This window comes from Odocoileus virginianus, chromosome 24 (assembly GCF_023699985.2).
Source record: "Odocoileus virginianus isolate 20LAN1187 ecotype Illinois chromosome 24, Ovbor_1.2, whole genome shotgun sequence".
In the NCBI taxonomy this organism is placed as follows: Eukaryota; Metazoa; Chordata; class Mammalia; order Artiodactyla; family Cervidae; genus Odocoileus; species Odocoileus virginianus.
The window spans coordinates 16,585,133-16,601,521 of NC_069697.1; the positions used below are offsets into that span (position 1 = coordinate 16,585,133).

At 37.6% G+C, this 16,389-nt stretch overlaps 1 protein-coding gene across 3 annotated transcripts in view; it reads right to left on the reverse strand.

Moving 5' to 3' along the window:
* Window positions 1-214: 214 nt before the first annotated feature.
* The window catches only part of KITLG (KIT ligand), a 96,592-nt gene continuing 80,417 nt past the window's right edge, over window positions 215-16,389 (reverse strand). For all 3 annotated transcript variants that reach the window (XM_070454309.1, XM_020900245.2, XM_020900244.2), the window contains 4 exons: window positions 14,924-15,033; window positions 14,197-14,264; window positions 13,137-13,213; window positions 215-4,603 (listed from right to left, as the gene is read on the reverse strand). In XM_070454309.1, coding sequence (XP_070310410.1) covers window positions 13,174-13,213; window positions 14,197-14,264; window positions 14,924-15,033 — 218 coding nt within the window. In that variant the 3' untranslated portion in view covers window positions 215-4,603; window positions 13,137-13,173. The remainder of the gene's footprint in view (window positions 4,604-13,136; window positions 13,214-14,196; window positions 14,265-14,923; window positions 15,034-16,389) is intronic.

A 16,389-nucleotide genomic window follows, 5' to 3' on the forward strand; every position in this document is an offset into this window, starting at 1 on the left:
ACTTCACTTAGTATGACAATCTCTAGATCTATCCATGTTGCTGCAAATGGCATTATTTTGTGGAATAAACTGATTTCTTATCTCCTTGTGTGCATATCACAGCAAAATCCAGATTGATGTTTCCATAGGAAAAAAACTGAGATTAGCTTAAATGCTCAATCAACCACATTATGAACATGTGTGATAACCTTAAGATATCAAATCACAGGACAACTTTGAGTGCATAAAATTCTTTATTTAGAACAATAAAGTATATGTATATATAATGTAATTTCAAATTCAAACCTGTATAAAAAAGGGTCAGGACATATACCTATTTTAAAAAGTACACATACAGTACATACACATACACATCACATTTTACAATCTTTTTTATTTAATTAAACTTCAGTCATAATAAAACTATAGAGTAGTGTTGAAAGACATTTATATTACAATATGCAAACTCCAATCTATGACTGAACTAGCAATATATCTATACATCCATCTAAATGTCTGAATACTTTTAAGTCCATTGATTAAAAAAAAAAAACAGTGGCAAGTGGACACTATAATCACACATTAACCCTTAGAATATAGGAGAATAGGATATTTTGATTGGAAACTTTTATTGAGTCATAGCTCAGAAATTAAGTAACTGAAAATACTATGGTTTTTAGTTTAAACAATGTTATTTTTAAAAAAGCAATATAATTAAGATGTAATTGTAGATGGCACTTATAAATAAATTTACAATGCTTAGGAAACATTTTTAGGATCATGAATATCCATTATAATATGGATTATTTCTAAAACAATACCTTGTTAGGAAATGAAAGTACCATTATTTTATCTTCACAAAGGGCATTTCCAGCAACACTATAAACACCACAAATGAAGTGGTTGGAATTTCAATCTGAATGTTTGTATTTTAATGCCAATTTCAAAATAATACTGTTTCAAAACAAGCTGGCTTTCTTTAAAATTCTTATCCCATTTTCCAATTTTAAAATTTAATTTATGGTTTACCCATCTCCAAATGGATTCTAAAGTATCTTTTGGCACTTAAAAACTTTATGAGCATCTTACATTTTCTGCCCTTAGCTTTTAAGAAAATGAGAGATTTAAATGCTTAATTTGGTGCACTTCCAAATGCTACACACATCTTATAGTATCTTTTCCTGGATAAAATATACTCTTGGTTTTCATTCTTCAGAGGTAATCCAAAAATGTTTATTTAAGCAAAGGAAGAAGCCATCTCTTGTGTAAATGGTTATCCAATTCAACCTACAGTAGACTGGATTTCACTTTTAAGAATGGACCATATTTACATTACAAACAAGAACAGCCATAGCTTTTTATGTTCAAATTGCTTATTCACAGAGATCATAGTTGGATATTTTGTATGCGATAGCTTCAGCTCCATTTTATCTATCATCTTTGTCATTCACATATCAATAGGTTTCCCTCACACCTATGGTGTGGACCTGACTTCACCACATAGATAAATACAAAATTGAGATCCAAAGAAGGGCAGTGATTTATCAATACAGGTTAACAGCAAAGTGGAAGCTTCTGACAATTTTCCTAACATCCATCCCACTATGTCAAACTGCCTCTTTGAAAAATGTATTTTTTAGTTAAGTCAGAATAGGTAGGCAATGGCTAAAAGCCCTATACTGGAGTTACATTTTGAAAGCAGAAACTAGCTGCATAAAAACATGAAGATCTATCTACGAATTCTGAATGGATTTTTCTATTAATTTAAAATTTCATCTGAACTAGAATATCAAAATATGCCACAAAGTTTCTCGAAAGTACTTTAATTCTTACTGAAAGCAAATGCTTTGTTGTGAACATACTTTATCATAAATTGTCATTTTCACATAGTCATTTTTAAAGAGAATAGGGTATTGTTCTATTAAAGTGTTGAAAAAATCAACGTCTCTGACTCATTACAAAGTGGCAGTGTGGTAAACACAACAGACTACAATACGAAATCCAGCAACACTTTGATGTCACTGGGCAGGCATCATTCATCATAGAGCGTCTCTCTGCAGACCTGCATTCTACCAAAGAGGTACAAAGCTTTTAGTGTAATTTAGAATCTGAAGACTTCTGAAATTATTTTAAAAGACAATTTTAAAACATTACAAAAGAAGACTATCAGATACATGGCACCAATTTAAAGGGTGATTTCACTGTTTAAGATGTCAGTTGTGAGTTTTCCATGATTTATGAAGGCTATTCAGAACACATATTGGATAAAATAAAGCAAAGATATATATATATATATTAATCTCCAAGCGGATATGACAGTTAATTCCCAAGCAACTACAATCCAAAGTAATGCTCAGCATTTTTCTACTGTTCGTGTATTTTATTGAATTTTAGTGTTTTAAAAATTGGTATCCATACAACTGTCAATGAACCAATATATTTAATTAGGCAGAATACATCTCCCCTCACCCTACCATGCCAGATTTCATAACTTGCTGAATTTATTTATTTAACTCTATTGATTTAGGACCATGTCCTTGAGCGTTAAAAACCCAGCTACCAGTTTGGAGAACAAAAGTACATTTATTGTACTCTGAAGCTCATTAAGCAGCATTTTCACATACCTATGAAAATCGAAACCATTGCTGAAATAAACTATTAGATTGAGATGTATCAATCTTCTCAATCTATACGTGACTTACACATACTCATGTTAATCTATGTCTATTCAAAACAGTATCACACACTGAGACAGGTCCTGACAGCCATTAGCTTGATCTCTTTTATTATACACATCATAGCTGTACCATGGGATATCTGAGGGCCTAAATAAATTAATGCAGCTTCCCAAAGCACCTGGGTTGTATCTTAGAGAAATGACTAGTATTTGAGGAACCACAGCACTTTAGAGAAGACAAGGGTCATAGAAATCATCTGAGCTCTTTGGTATAAAAAAAGAGCAAAGGCCACTTACTGGAGTTGTATTCTAATTAGCATTGAACATAAGCTAAAATCCAACTCTACTAGAAATTCTTGGACTAGTAAAGTCAAATAAAATGTAGCAGTTTTTCATGCCCTTCTGTGTCACTGCATTGAAGGTCATCTGATGGTGGTAGGATATGGCAATAATGTTATCACAAGGATGAAGTTAGAAGGAAAGCTTTGGATTCCTTTATGTTCATGACATATTGAAAGACTCTTCATCAAAACAAACCATAAGAAATCATTCTTTGACGTTAGTCAGATGTTCCTTTGATATAAAAAAAGAAAACTGGCAAGGGAAATTCACTTAATGTCTTTACAAGTTCTGGTTTAAAAATGCAATGTCCATCTTGGGAATTCCTGCCAAATTCACTTAATATGACAAAAACGCTGTCGCATATTTTAATAGCAAACTGACATGCATAACTACATAAAGCTCTCTTTTTATTTTTAATTCATAAACCTTAATGAATATAGAGTGCCTGATTTTAAATAAATGGATCCTTTAAACAGATAATGGTGATTATAGTATAAATAACTAAAGTTACCTGATTCCCTGCATTCTTGTAAAAGCCAAGTCACCTAATTTTCAACACCCATTATCAGCATGTGAGTGTGGTTTTCTAATCTTAGATACTAAATGTCGTAACTTATTTTTCCTCTCTCCCACAGCAGAAATTGAGAATGGGGCCTCCGTACATTCAGTGATTCCTCCTAAGTCCCTTTACATAAGTCTGTAGTAGTAGTTTTGGAATAGAAACACTTTGTAATGTATTTTGCAAGCACAATTTATACACTCTAGAGTCAAGGGCAAAGGCCGGCTTCACTCGGGGTGCCAGATGTCCTCCTTGGCAGATCACTAGGGGTGCCAGATGTCCTCCTCAGCAGATGGTTCTGCTGATCAGTGTCCACAGCTTCTTCATGTGACAACTCTCTAGGAGTCTCTTCTCTGCAAAGGCATCATGTCGTCATTCAGCACTGGCTAGCTTGTATGGATAGAGCCAGCCAACTATGTCCATTTGTCTCGTGGACAAATTTGCACCTTCTATGTCAGGAAGAGACCCAAGTTCAGACCCACATCCCTCACTGATCAGCAGGTATCAGGCTGACCTGCACCTACTCCCACACTGTTTCCACTGCTTTCTAAGTGCACAGTGGATGATGCTATTGAGTTTTTGTTTTTTGAACATTTTCTAGATCCCTTTGATACACATGATGACCCCCACCCCCCACCATCCAGGCTGAAATCTACTTGCAGACCAAGATAACTATGAACTGCAGGTTGTCACTGTAAAATAAAGCTATGTGGTTTTTCAGCAGTTAGATGCTTCTAGAGCCATGCAAAATTGTATGTGCAATCTGGGATACGTGCTTTCTCTCCTAATATCAGTTTGCAAGTTCTAATTGAGACCACAACTCTCCATAGGTCCTTAAAATAGAGTCCTGCTCCATACAAGTTCTTCTTTATAGATGATTAATTCAGTGCCAGTTTCACAGTAAAACACTTTGTTCCAATTTCTCAATCATCCGTAGAGAGTCATGGGTAGCAAGAACAGATAAAGATGCGGTCTGTCACTCCAGACAGAATAGGAATTTGTTTAAAGCTGCTTCATTTATGAAGCAAACATGAACTGTTACCCGCCTAGAGGAGAAAGGAAAAAGAGAGAAATTATATAGCATTTCTGCTTTCTGCCTTCTTTTCATTCTCAGTAGCTAAATCCCTGTGCCTAAAGAATGAGTAATAGATTTACAATGTATGCTTCACAGCCTAAAATAACTTGACAAATATTTTCCTAGATATTAGTGATCACTCTCTGATCTCTCTAGTAACATTTTACAAAATCTGAAATGATCTTTTTACTTAGTACGTCTTCCCATTAGAATGTAAGCCTTCTGAAGACATGGAGCTTTGTTGATCTTTTTCACTGCTGTATGCCAACAACTGAAACAGGGCCTGGTACAAAATCCATACAGTTATCCCCTGCTTTTTCCAAGTTCCCTTTACACTACTTTGCTTTTTACAAAAGACCTACATTAGTACCTGTTTTCAACACACGATAGAAATCTGAAGAGGATTTTTGCTTCTGTGAAAAAAGGTGAAAAGTGACATAGCATTCAGGGTTTGTTTTGCAATAAGCCTATCGGTAAGCGTGCAGCCCCATCAGTAAGAGTGACAAAGTTCTGGCGCCAAGTTCTTTCCCCAGAACTACACTTAGAATCTCAGCATAAAGCTACTGTATCTTTGAACTGTGTCTATAACCGTCTGTGCTTCACCTCAATTTATTTCGTGCATCCTGTTAGTAAGATGTGTCCTAAGATGATCCTTCTTTGCTTTAAGCCATTTTGGCTTAAGAAAGATTTCATAGGAATGCTCTGCTCTTGGATAGTGCTGGAGTGATCTGTTTGTGCATGCTCAGCCATGTCCAACTCTTGGTGACCCCATGGACTGTAGCTCACCAGGCTTCTCTGTCCATGGAATTTTCCAGGCAAGAATACCGGAGCGGGTTGCCATTTCCTTCTCCAGAGGATCTTCCAGACCCAGGGATTGAACCCATGTCTCTGGCATCTCCTGCATTGGCAGGCAGATTCTTTACCACTGAGCCACAAGGAAAGTCCCACTTATATTTGCTAAATATGTCTTGAATATGGAGTGGATGGATGAATGCCCTGTGGCTTTCCTATTCCCAGGCACAGCACGGATTAGCTCACTTTGTGATGAGAGTTATCAATCTATGTAGCCGTGAATTTCTCTAACGAGGCTATGAAAAGGCTGTAGACAGGCAGTGAGGTATGAGGGACAGTGGCGGTGTCAGAGTGGACAAGTGGAGTGGCATGAACTAGATCAGGGATCTCACAAATGGCAGCCTCCCAGCCACTGAGCAGCACCAGTGTGATGACTGCCCACCAGATTCTAGCAATCACTTCTACGAACCAAGGAAAGACCAGCAGCAAGATCTCCAGTACTGTGAGCCAAAAAAGAAACAAAGACATCCTATCACCATGTCCCGACAAAGCCTCTGGGGAAGTTCATTTGGCCTCAGAGCAGCTTATTGTACTTGTTGAATCATGAAAGCCAGACTCTGTTCTAGTTTTTCAGTGCTGGGGTTAAACCGCTGAGCTGTGGACTCAGCGTTCAGATTTTTCAACTTTTTATTGTTATTTTAATTAATTGATTTATTTTTGGTTGTGCTGTGTCTTCGTTGCTTTCTCTAGTTGTGGTGACTGGGGGCTAGTTCACTGCACTTCATTGCAGGGCGAGGACTTCTCATTGCCGTGGTTTCTTTTCTTGAGCAGCACAGGTTTTAGGCTCCTGGGCTTAGCTTCTCCATAGCACATGGAATCTTCCTGGACCAGGGATTGAACCTGCCTTGGCAGGTGGATTCTTATCCTCTGTGCCACCAGGGAAGTCCCAGGTTTTTCAACTTTCAACTTAAGTGTTTGTACTTCCTTTTATTTTTTTAAATTACAGGCAGCATTTATATGTTATCTTTAGTCACAACCCCTAAATAAATGTGTATTTTGCATTTAGTTTCTTCCCTGTGAAAAGTTACAGTGTTAGTGATTCTGTTGTGTCTCACTATGGACGACCCCCTTGGAGTGTAGCCCACCAGGCTCCTCTGTTCATGGGATCTTCCAGGAAAGAATACTGGAGTGGGTTGCCATTCCCTTCTCCAGGGGATCTTCCTGACCCAGGGATGGAACCTGAGTCTCCTGTCTTGTAGGTGGGTTATTTATCATCTGAGCCACCAGAGAAGCCCCCTACTCTTTACCTATTTTTGTCCTTATTTATCAATCCCAGAATCAGAGGTCACTGGTTTTAAAATGTTTGAGATCATTACATAGGCTATATTAAAAACTTTATAGTATGAGTGGTAAGATGTACAGTGTTTTTTCCAGTAATATACTAGATGTATATAATCTCTAGATGTAATATATTTTGTATATTCTCTAAATGTAATTTACTAAGAATATAAATATATAAAATGTAATAATATACTAAAAACTGTATTATATGACAATTTACCAAACTGAAAAATAGGAAAATTATATTTAGGAAAGCAGAATTAAATCCTGAAGGAAAAATTAACAGACATTAAGAGAAAATTTCAGAAATACAAATTACCAAGTTTGAAAAATAAAGCTTGGTTAGAAAAGCAGAAGGGACTAACAAAAGGCAAATTTTTTTAAAAAGCTATGAAGATTTCGAAATTCTAAACTTAAGCAGAGAGAAACAAGATTGGAAATCTCTTCTGACTTTGTCTTTGGATCATTTAAAAAAAAAAAAAAAAAAAAATTTAAAGCCAACAGCTGGTTTTCTATAGAACAAAACTACTATTTTTATAATGATACTCTGGGTTCTTACAACAACCTCATGAAATAAACAGGGTGAGCATTATTATCCTTTCAGTTATATTTGAAAAACCAGGGGTCAAAAACAACTGACTCATCCAGGAACCTATAACTAGTTAAGTTGCAGCTCAAGGTTTGAACCTAAGTCTAATTCCTTCTAATCCTCTGCATCACAATGTATCAACAGAGAGCAAGCTCCAAAACCAAACCTTCAAAGCTCTAGAAATTCTTAGGAAATACTTGGTAAAGAGTCACAGATCCTGCCCTTTGGTAACCAACCATTCCTGAGTCCTGTACATTAACTGTCTCAGCATAACTTGCCTCATCCCTATTCCAATTCTAGGATCTCCCTTCTGTCTTAGCTCAGATCCACTGGAAACTTCCAACTTGTGTTTCTTTTATAACTCTCTCTGCCAGCCTAATTATAATAAGAATTACTTTTTCCACTTACTATGCTGGGATGAGTCTACAAACACTGCTATCTGTGTGTCCACGGACTCATGCTGTTTACCCCCAACCAAACTGGGCTTTCTCCATGACTATGCAGCCCTTCCCCGAAGGTCTCAATTAAAATTCTTTGTAGATGACTTCCCAATCCCAAATCTACTATTTCCATCCCTGACTGTTCACTGAAGTTGCAACATATTTGGCCACTGGTTAATAATTACTAACGTCTCCTTCTCCCATTTTTTTCTAATGGTGCTGAAATCTGGTTGGTCTTATAGGCTCCAAATCATCAAGAATCCATGTGCCAGTGCAGGCGATGTGGGTTTGATTCTTGGGTCAGGAAGATCTTCTGAACAAGGAAATGGCACCCTACTCCAGTATTCTTGACTGGAAAATTTCATGGGCGGAGGGGCCTGACAGACTACAGTCTATGGGGCTGCAAAGAATCAGACATGACTGAGCACAGCATCACTGAATGCTATAATATCAAGCCTTACCTCCCATCAGGAACTAGGACTTGATTCTTTTACTGCTGTGTCTCCAAAATGGCCTGTGCTTTCCTATTTCCACGGCTGTGACCCTAGCTCAGGTTGTCATTCTCTCACATCTGTTTTGAAAATCCACTCCTAAGTGGACTTCCTGACTCCAATTCACCACCCCCATCCATCCAGCCACATCAGCAACTGATTACTTTCCTAAACCTCTGCTTTGACTGTATGACTCACATTTTTTCTAAACCCAACAACTTATGTGGCTCAATAGTGTGTAAGCCCTGTATATGGAATTCAGACCCTCTTTCACATGGATGTCCATCCTTTCTTAGCATTTAAACACTCTGTGTGTGATCTCCAGCTGTATAAACTCTTGAATACAGTCTGTACTTTTGATCTTCTGATTTAGCTTATGCCATTTGCAGTACCTTCCCTGCTGACAGTAAAATTTTACCAATCATTCAAGACCTAGCTCAGTACAAATGCCATCTCCATCACTTACACAATGAAGCTTTTGTCCTAGTTAAATAAGACAACTGTATCAGTTCAGTTCAGTTCAGTTAGTCATGTCTGACTCTTTGCAACCCAATGGACTGCAGCACACCAGGCTTCCCTGTCCAACTCCTGGAGCTTGCTCAAACTCACATCCATCAAATCAGTGATGCCATCGAACCATCTCTTCCTCTGTCATCCCCTTCTCCTCCTGCCTTCAATCTTTCCCAGCATCAGGGTCTTTTCCAATGAGTCAGTTCTAAGACAATTGTATGTGGGTGGTACAATTCTAAGGGGTGCCGTCCATATCATTCATTATCTAGAGTTATGTTGCGAGAACATTCTCTACAACCATAAGCAGTGGCTTTGCCTTTGATTCTTTACTGCATTTCTCTGTCAGCTCCTTCTGTTGATTTTTAACTAACACCTCCTTTGGTGCTTTTAAAAATAGATTATTTATACATATGTCTTATCTCCTTTTGCAGGCCATAAGCAATCTGAGGATAGAAATAGGTTATAGTAAGTTTTGCTATACCAGAGCTTGTTGGTATCACATCTGTGGTTAGAATGAAGAGGAATATGTGCTATGATCTACTCTATTTCTCTCTCCTAAACTGTGCTACAGGCAACCTAATAAATGAAGAATTCTGGGATGTCACATACGAATACTTGTCATCAGCTAGTTGACTAAATACATTTTTAACTTTTCACAGTGATAATTTCACATTTGATGTCAAATAATCACAGCTTTAGTATATTTTCTCCTAGAGGCAACTTCTTTTTGTTTCTGGCTCATTATCTACATTCCTTCCCTGTATTTAAAATATCAAGCCCTCCTCTTCATTTTCCAGTTATAGGTTGGAGATCTAACTATTCCATATGTTTTCTATTTTAGTGTTCCAATATTTGTCCTGGTTTAATTTGTTTTAGGCAGGGAGGAATTTTTGCTACAAACCCGAGTCTTTCCTTATACTTTCCCTTTTTTTGTTAACCAAGAAAATGTCTGTAATACAAATTATATCCAATTTTTAAAATATATAATTACAAGTTCACATTTCACTTCTATTTTGATACTTTTTACTATGGTTATTCTTATTTCTTGGAAGACTTCCTCTCCTACCATGCCCCAGCCTATCCTCCCTCCACCACATCCCTTTCCCCAAATTATATTCAAATTTCCTTGGCAGGTTTTAAACCTGTACTGTTACAGAGAACAAAGTTTTCTCTATGTAATGGGTGCTCAACAAATGGTCACAAATGATACACACACATTTTGACTTTGGGGTTTGCAGATTCATGATAATGAGCTGCTTTTTACTTCCTTTTATATCTATCTTTCCCTCAACATTTGAATTCTTATTTACTTCTACCTACACACATCTATTTTTACTGCATAAAATTTTACTACATAAAATTACTACATAAAACTCTCACATTATTGTAATTCTTTGATGCAGTCATCCATCTCTTCATTTATTCAACAGATACAGTCATCATCACTTGCATGTGCAAAGTATAAACTATATAGTTTAGTGGGATTCCATAAAGAAATTCAGAAACGAGTCGGATCCTCTCAGAGCTTATGGTTTATAAGAGGACACAAAACGTGTATGTAAGTAAATATGATGCCTTCCTAATTTATTAGTATGGTAAGAAATGTAATATAAAATATAATTGCGTGTGTGTGCTCAGTTGGGTCCCACTCTTTGCAACCCCAAGGACTGTAGCCTGCCAGGCTCCTCAGTCCATGGGATTTGCCAGGCAAGAATACTGGAGTGGGTTGTCATTTCCTCCTCCAGAGGATCTTCCTGACCCAGGGATTGAACCTGCAACTCCTGTGTCTACTGCATTGGCAGGTGGATTTCTTTACCACTAAGCCACCTGGAAATCATAGAGGTTACTTTCATTTGGAAAGTCAGCTTTTCAGAGGGGTGGTTTCTGACCTGAGCCTTGAGAGAGCTTTGCCGAGATAATGATGAGTAAGGTCACCTATTTCACACCAACTCCTCAATTATTATGTGATGAGTTTATTTCTAAACAATCCGGGGCTTCTTTAACCTGCTTCATTTTCATTCGTTTAATTATATCAGTAATATTTCAGATTCTAAGAAAATAAGTTAGCCGTTGCCTATATGACTATCTTCCCCTTGCTGTACACACTTTGCTGTCCTGACCAAAATCAGCAACTTAAACATACATGTATAAGATAAAAATAAACCTCACTGCACTTTTTAAAAGATTCTTCATCTTACTTTATTGCAGTAAGAACACTTAACACAAGATCCACCCTCTGAACACATTTTTAAATACACAATATAGTTTTTTTTTTTTTAAACTCTAAGCATTATGTTGTACATCAGATCTCTAAAACATACTCATCTTCTAAAACAAAAAACCTTTTAAAAAAGGTCATTTCCCAAGAACTATATTCCTTACCACTTAATAAGCTTTTCATTTAGGGTTTGTTTATTCCCTCAGTCACTCATTCAATAGACATCAACGGAGCGCCTACAATGCTTAGGCAACAAGTGAGGTGCTCGTGAGGAGATACAGCAAGAACCAGACAGCCTCGGTTCCTGTCTGCTTGTCCCCTGACTGGTAGACGTGTGTTAGATGCTTGACTACAGCCTTTAAAATGCTATCTTTTTTTTTTTTTCCCTCCTAGGCCAATGCCCTGGGCTTTTCATCAAAATCCATTCTCCAAATGTCACAGGACAAGTACCACAATTAAATACCACATGACTTGTGTACAAAAACAGGTTCCCAGTGATGCCATCCAAAAGCAAACCACAGAGGACATTACTTGAACCTTGAAGGATCAATTAACCACTTAACGTGGATGTCTGGCTTAAGGGAACTGAAACGGCAGATAGGGAAGAAGCAGTAGGTTTGTACTGGGATTCAAGGGCAGAGAAATTAAGTTTTTAGGAATAACAATTATTTCAGCTTAGGGAATACTGAGCCTGAAAATAGAGTCAAGTGTTCCTTTACAGTATTTGATAGGAAACATGAGTCTAGAGAGGGCTAGGATGGGAGCAGAAAAAAGAGAGAGTGCTATTCATGCACCAGACGTGGTGATCAAGGGCATGATTCAAGGTAAAAATGAAGTCTGCATAATAGCAGGGTTAAAGTGTGAGAGGCATATACGACATAATTACTATTATTATATGATGCTATTTTGGGTTTCTAAAAAATGATGTTTGATAAAAAGAGAGTTCCTGGAGGAGACAAGAGACTCTGCGACCCAGTTTCCCCAGGGAAGATTCAGTAGAGAGAGAAATCTCTGAATCTGGGACAGAAGGGAGAGCTGGAAGGACAGTGACATGAAAGTAAAAGGCAAAGCTCCCCAGAGACCGCGTCTGTAATAATCTGGGCAAGTAAATGATCCTCCAACCATGAGGGGGTGCAGGGGAAGAATGGAAGCTTTAGAAAAATGAAAGAACACTCATACCCCACTGGAATACATGGGAGTTCATGGGCAGAACAGATTTAATAGCCAGTTGGCAGCAGTAAAATGGGAAGAGCATGCATGATGATGGATCAGGTTAGTGCCATTCAGGGTGCGCCCCACACCATGTCTGCAACTATTTTGGAAGCTAAGGCAGTAGACAGGAGAGGGGAGAGGAGATGTAAATAACAGCGCCCTCCCAGTCCTATCCTCCTGGTCTTCCTTCTCCCCGAGCCCTCCACAGACCCACACAACCCCAACCTCAGGTATCTGTCCCTGGCTTGTATTCAGTGCGTCTGGGGTTCTAGACTGTGATGAGGCACAATGAGGACCAGTCATGTGGCAGGTGGCACCTTACCTTGATGCTTTCCCTCTCCTGACTACAAGGGATTTTGACCTCTACTCCTTTTCCTTAAAATAGCAGGGAAATGTTTTTGGTTTGCACTTGATTGAGCATTTAACAAATGAGATACGTTTCCTATCATGTTACAATAACTACAGTGAATTGAAATTGGTTTTATTTATACTTCTTCTATTTTATTTTAGTCCTACTTTGCTCTATTCCCCTTGTTTATTTTCTGGCCTCAAATATAAGCACTCAGGAATTCCCTGGCGGTCCAGTGGTTAGGACTTTACACCTTCACTGCTGAGGATGTGGGTTCAGTCCCTTGTTAGGGACCTAAGATCCCACAAGCCATATGGTATGGTCAAAAAAAAAAAAAAAAAAGGAAACACTCAACTGTTAATGTTTTGTATAACTCCTATACTAGATGGATCCACTAATCTGGAGTAACACTGCTTGCCTTTCAAAACTTGAGAATGCACAATTCAATGTAACAGTTTCAGCTGACATACTGACATCAGCTTGATAGAAGACAATAAATTCTGGCATCTAGGATGCTATGTAGTTCCCATTATATCTTTTAACTTGAATTCTAAAAACTTACCAATGTACAAAAGTAACAGTGTTGATAGAAGCCACAATTACACTTCTTGAAACTCTCTCTCTTTCTCTTGCAACATACTGAAAACCAAGAAACATGCTTATTTGCTTTAAGACAGATTCTGAAGTATATCATGATCTGGGCATTGTAAAGGGCAGTTTTTACTTTTCTATAAGTACAGGAGCATAAAGCTTACAAAATTGGGTGGGAAGTTTACTTTCATAATATTACTATAGGGAGGACTTCAACACATTCTCTGCAATTAGTTAAATTCTCTATGCATATGCAGATACATATACAAAAAATGCTTAAATGTGCTTAATATGTGAATGCATACACATGCAACATGATATAAGAGAAAATAACATGCCAAATGGAAAAACCATAACTGAATGTAAAGTCAAAGTATTGGTCCTGGGCAGTATGTGGAAAGAGTAAAATGGTGATCAGAAGACAACTATCATAAGAGGAAAGGTATCTTAAAACAAATTTTGTATCTGGCTTTAAAAAAATACTGAGTAAGTTGAAATATGTTAAAGGCTCCAAAATCCAGAGTGAGGTCAAATATATGAAGTGTGAAAGAGAAAAGCACTGAAAATATCTTGACTAGGAGGTGATATCAAGAATGGGGTTTATAGAAGGAGACGAAGGTGGAATTTAGAAGGGCCAAGGAAGGTTCTGTGGCAGCAGCTCAGAGAAGATGAAAATAATCACTGCTGCTAAAGAAGGAACTAGGCATGTCTTGGTTATAGTGTGGGAAAGAGGAGGGGAAATGTGCCTCCCGAGCTCCAGGACCAGGAACACAATGAGCAAGATTCTGCTGCTTATAGGAAAAGAGGGCGCATACCCTAAGAAGGGTCAGGAAGACAATTACAGGTAAGTGGAGATGTGGGACTGAAGAGACAATGGGAGATCAGAAATGGAGCTAAAAGTGGGAAGACATTGATTAGGAGCTGCCATCGTGAGGGTGAAACACTTCTTAAAAGATGTTATGAGCACATGCATGGTATGCGAAGTGGCGAGGCCAACCTTACTGATGAACATCTCTAGTAAAATGAAGTACCTTATTTCATTATCCTCTTCATTAATCTGTCTGTTTTCAACTGTCCTTGTAAGATTTGGTTGTTTCTTCTGGGAAAAGAACAAGGATATGTATTATAAAATTATCATGTCCTATTTAAGAGGTAAATAGTCTCCACTTCCATGTTTTTGTCAGCAGGCAACCTATGAAAATACTTCTGCAGTAAGGAAATTACGAAAAATGCATGGTACTATCACTCAAAAGTTTTCAGGATGTTGGAGATGAAAGAGGAGTAAGGAAACTGAAAGATCTAAATAGTAATCAAATTAAAAAGACATTTCAAAAAGGGGACTTGCAATCATTTAGCACATTTAAAAATTTCAGACAGGCTTCAATGAGAAGAGAACATAAGAGTAGAAATCCAAAAATAGCAGATCATACAAACGGCATTTCTAGCTAATTTTAAGCACATCATATATTTATTCCTTTTTATATTTAGTTCAGACTAATAAAACCAGTTTTCATTTTCTTAAGTATGTATTCTCAATTAGAGGAGTGGTCTTCAAAACATAAGGAGGAATGGGGGATCCTTTCTAAGGTTTATATTCTGTGGAGGCTATAATTTAAGACATATCCTATCTTACTGTTTTCTTGGTAGGATCCTTTCTTAGAAAAGGGCAGTTAACCATTTATGTAATGTAGAATGAACAAATAAATATGCAAAGTTTTTGATTAAGGAGAGAAAAAAAAAAAGAATAGCAACACTTACCTTCCAGTATAAGGCCCCAAAAGCAAACCCGATCACAAGAGAAAAGAATGCTGGCAATGCTACGGCTGCCCATTGTAGGTTGGAATCTTCAGTGGAATTTGAGGCCTTCCCTGTAATTTAAACAGTGCAGTGGTGAACACCACATACCCATATCCATGCCAGAGGTTTTGCTCTTAATGCTGTGGTTGTTCCCAACTGTTTCTGAAATGTACTCTGGACCTATCTGTTTAAAATATTTATCATACTGATTTTTCCGCTTTCAATACAAGTTCATGTAGTTTCTGAAAGATATAAGGTGAAAAAGAAACCCCACAGGCAGAAGGCTGCCTGACTTGGTTAATGTGGACCCACAGGGAACACAGATAACATATACCTGAAAATTATCTAATCAAGCAAATCCATCTTCTATGCCTTTATCTTCTAACACCTTTTCACTTTTTTACATATCACATCTTGCCAAGAAAATCTAAAGATGACATTCTGCAACCTGATCAAGGTCTTGATGCATCAAGCTATGTCTGGCCTGTCTCAAATTTTAAGTTAATATCTGAACATTATGCTTAGGGTATTTTCAGGGACCTCAAGCTTAGAATTACGGTGTCTCTTCATTGCATTTACTGGATACCAAGTTGGCATTTACTGGATACCAAGCAGTGCATTGCACTGTGCTGTGGACTAAAGGTTTCAATTTTTCAGGCTTTCTATGTTAGAAAGCCAGAGACTACTGAACAGGGAAGAATGGCTGGAAACACCAGTGTTTCCCCATGAAACTGAGAGAGAAAACCTGCACAAGACATCAACTTGGGACACCTCCCTTCATCCTGCTTTGATATTTCTCGAGAAGCAGAATGATTCAGGAATTAAACAATAAAACTTCCCTAAGGGTCTCTTGCTCCCATCACAAAACTTAACATTTTGACAGATTTTTCCTTTCTGTCTCCTTACAAGAAACAACTTCCTTGTTTGAGAACATGGACACGTGTGTGTCAACTTGTAAGAGTTAAACTTTCAGTTCTCTTTGGAAGATGTAATCCATTTATAAATTATATACTTTGAGCAGTCATATGATCAAAATGTAAGCCAATTAAGTACAAGTGACTGTTTGGGGCTCTGATATTTGGCAATGATACTTGGGTTACTGTGTCAGCCTACAGTCACCTATTTAATATTAAGTACCTAAAGTACATGATCTAAAAGAATCAAACCACTGTATGTGTATTAGCATTTAAGAGGGAAAAATAAACTTATAGATTTAACCTGGGAGGCAAGAAACAAATCTTATCTATTGTAGTGAGAATAGAAATTGCCCTTCTCCCTACCATTTGTAAACTTGGAACAGAAAACTCACTAATTCTACAATTCTTATGTTTCCAAAGAGGTTCTCATAATAGTAAGTTTGGGTGTGCCCTGGGGCAGGGTAGGGGAAACATGGTGAGTAATGGTGCCCCTTATACTTAAAGGAGATT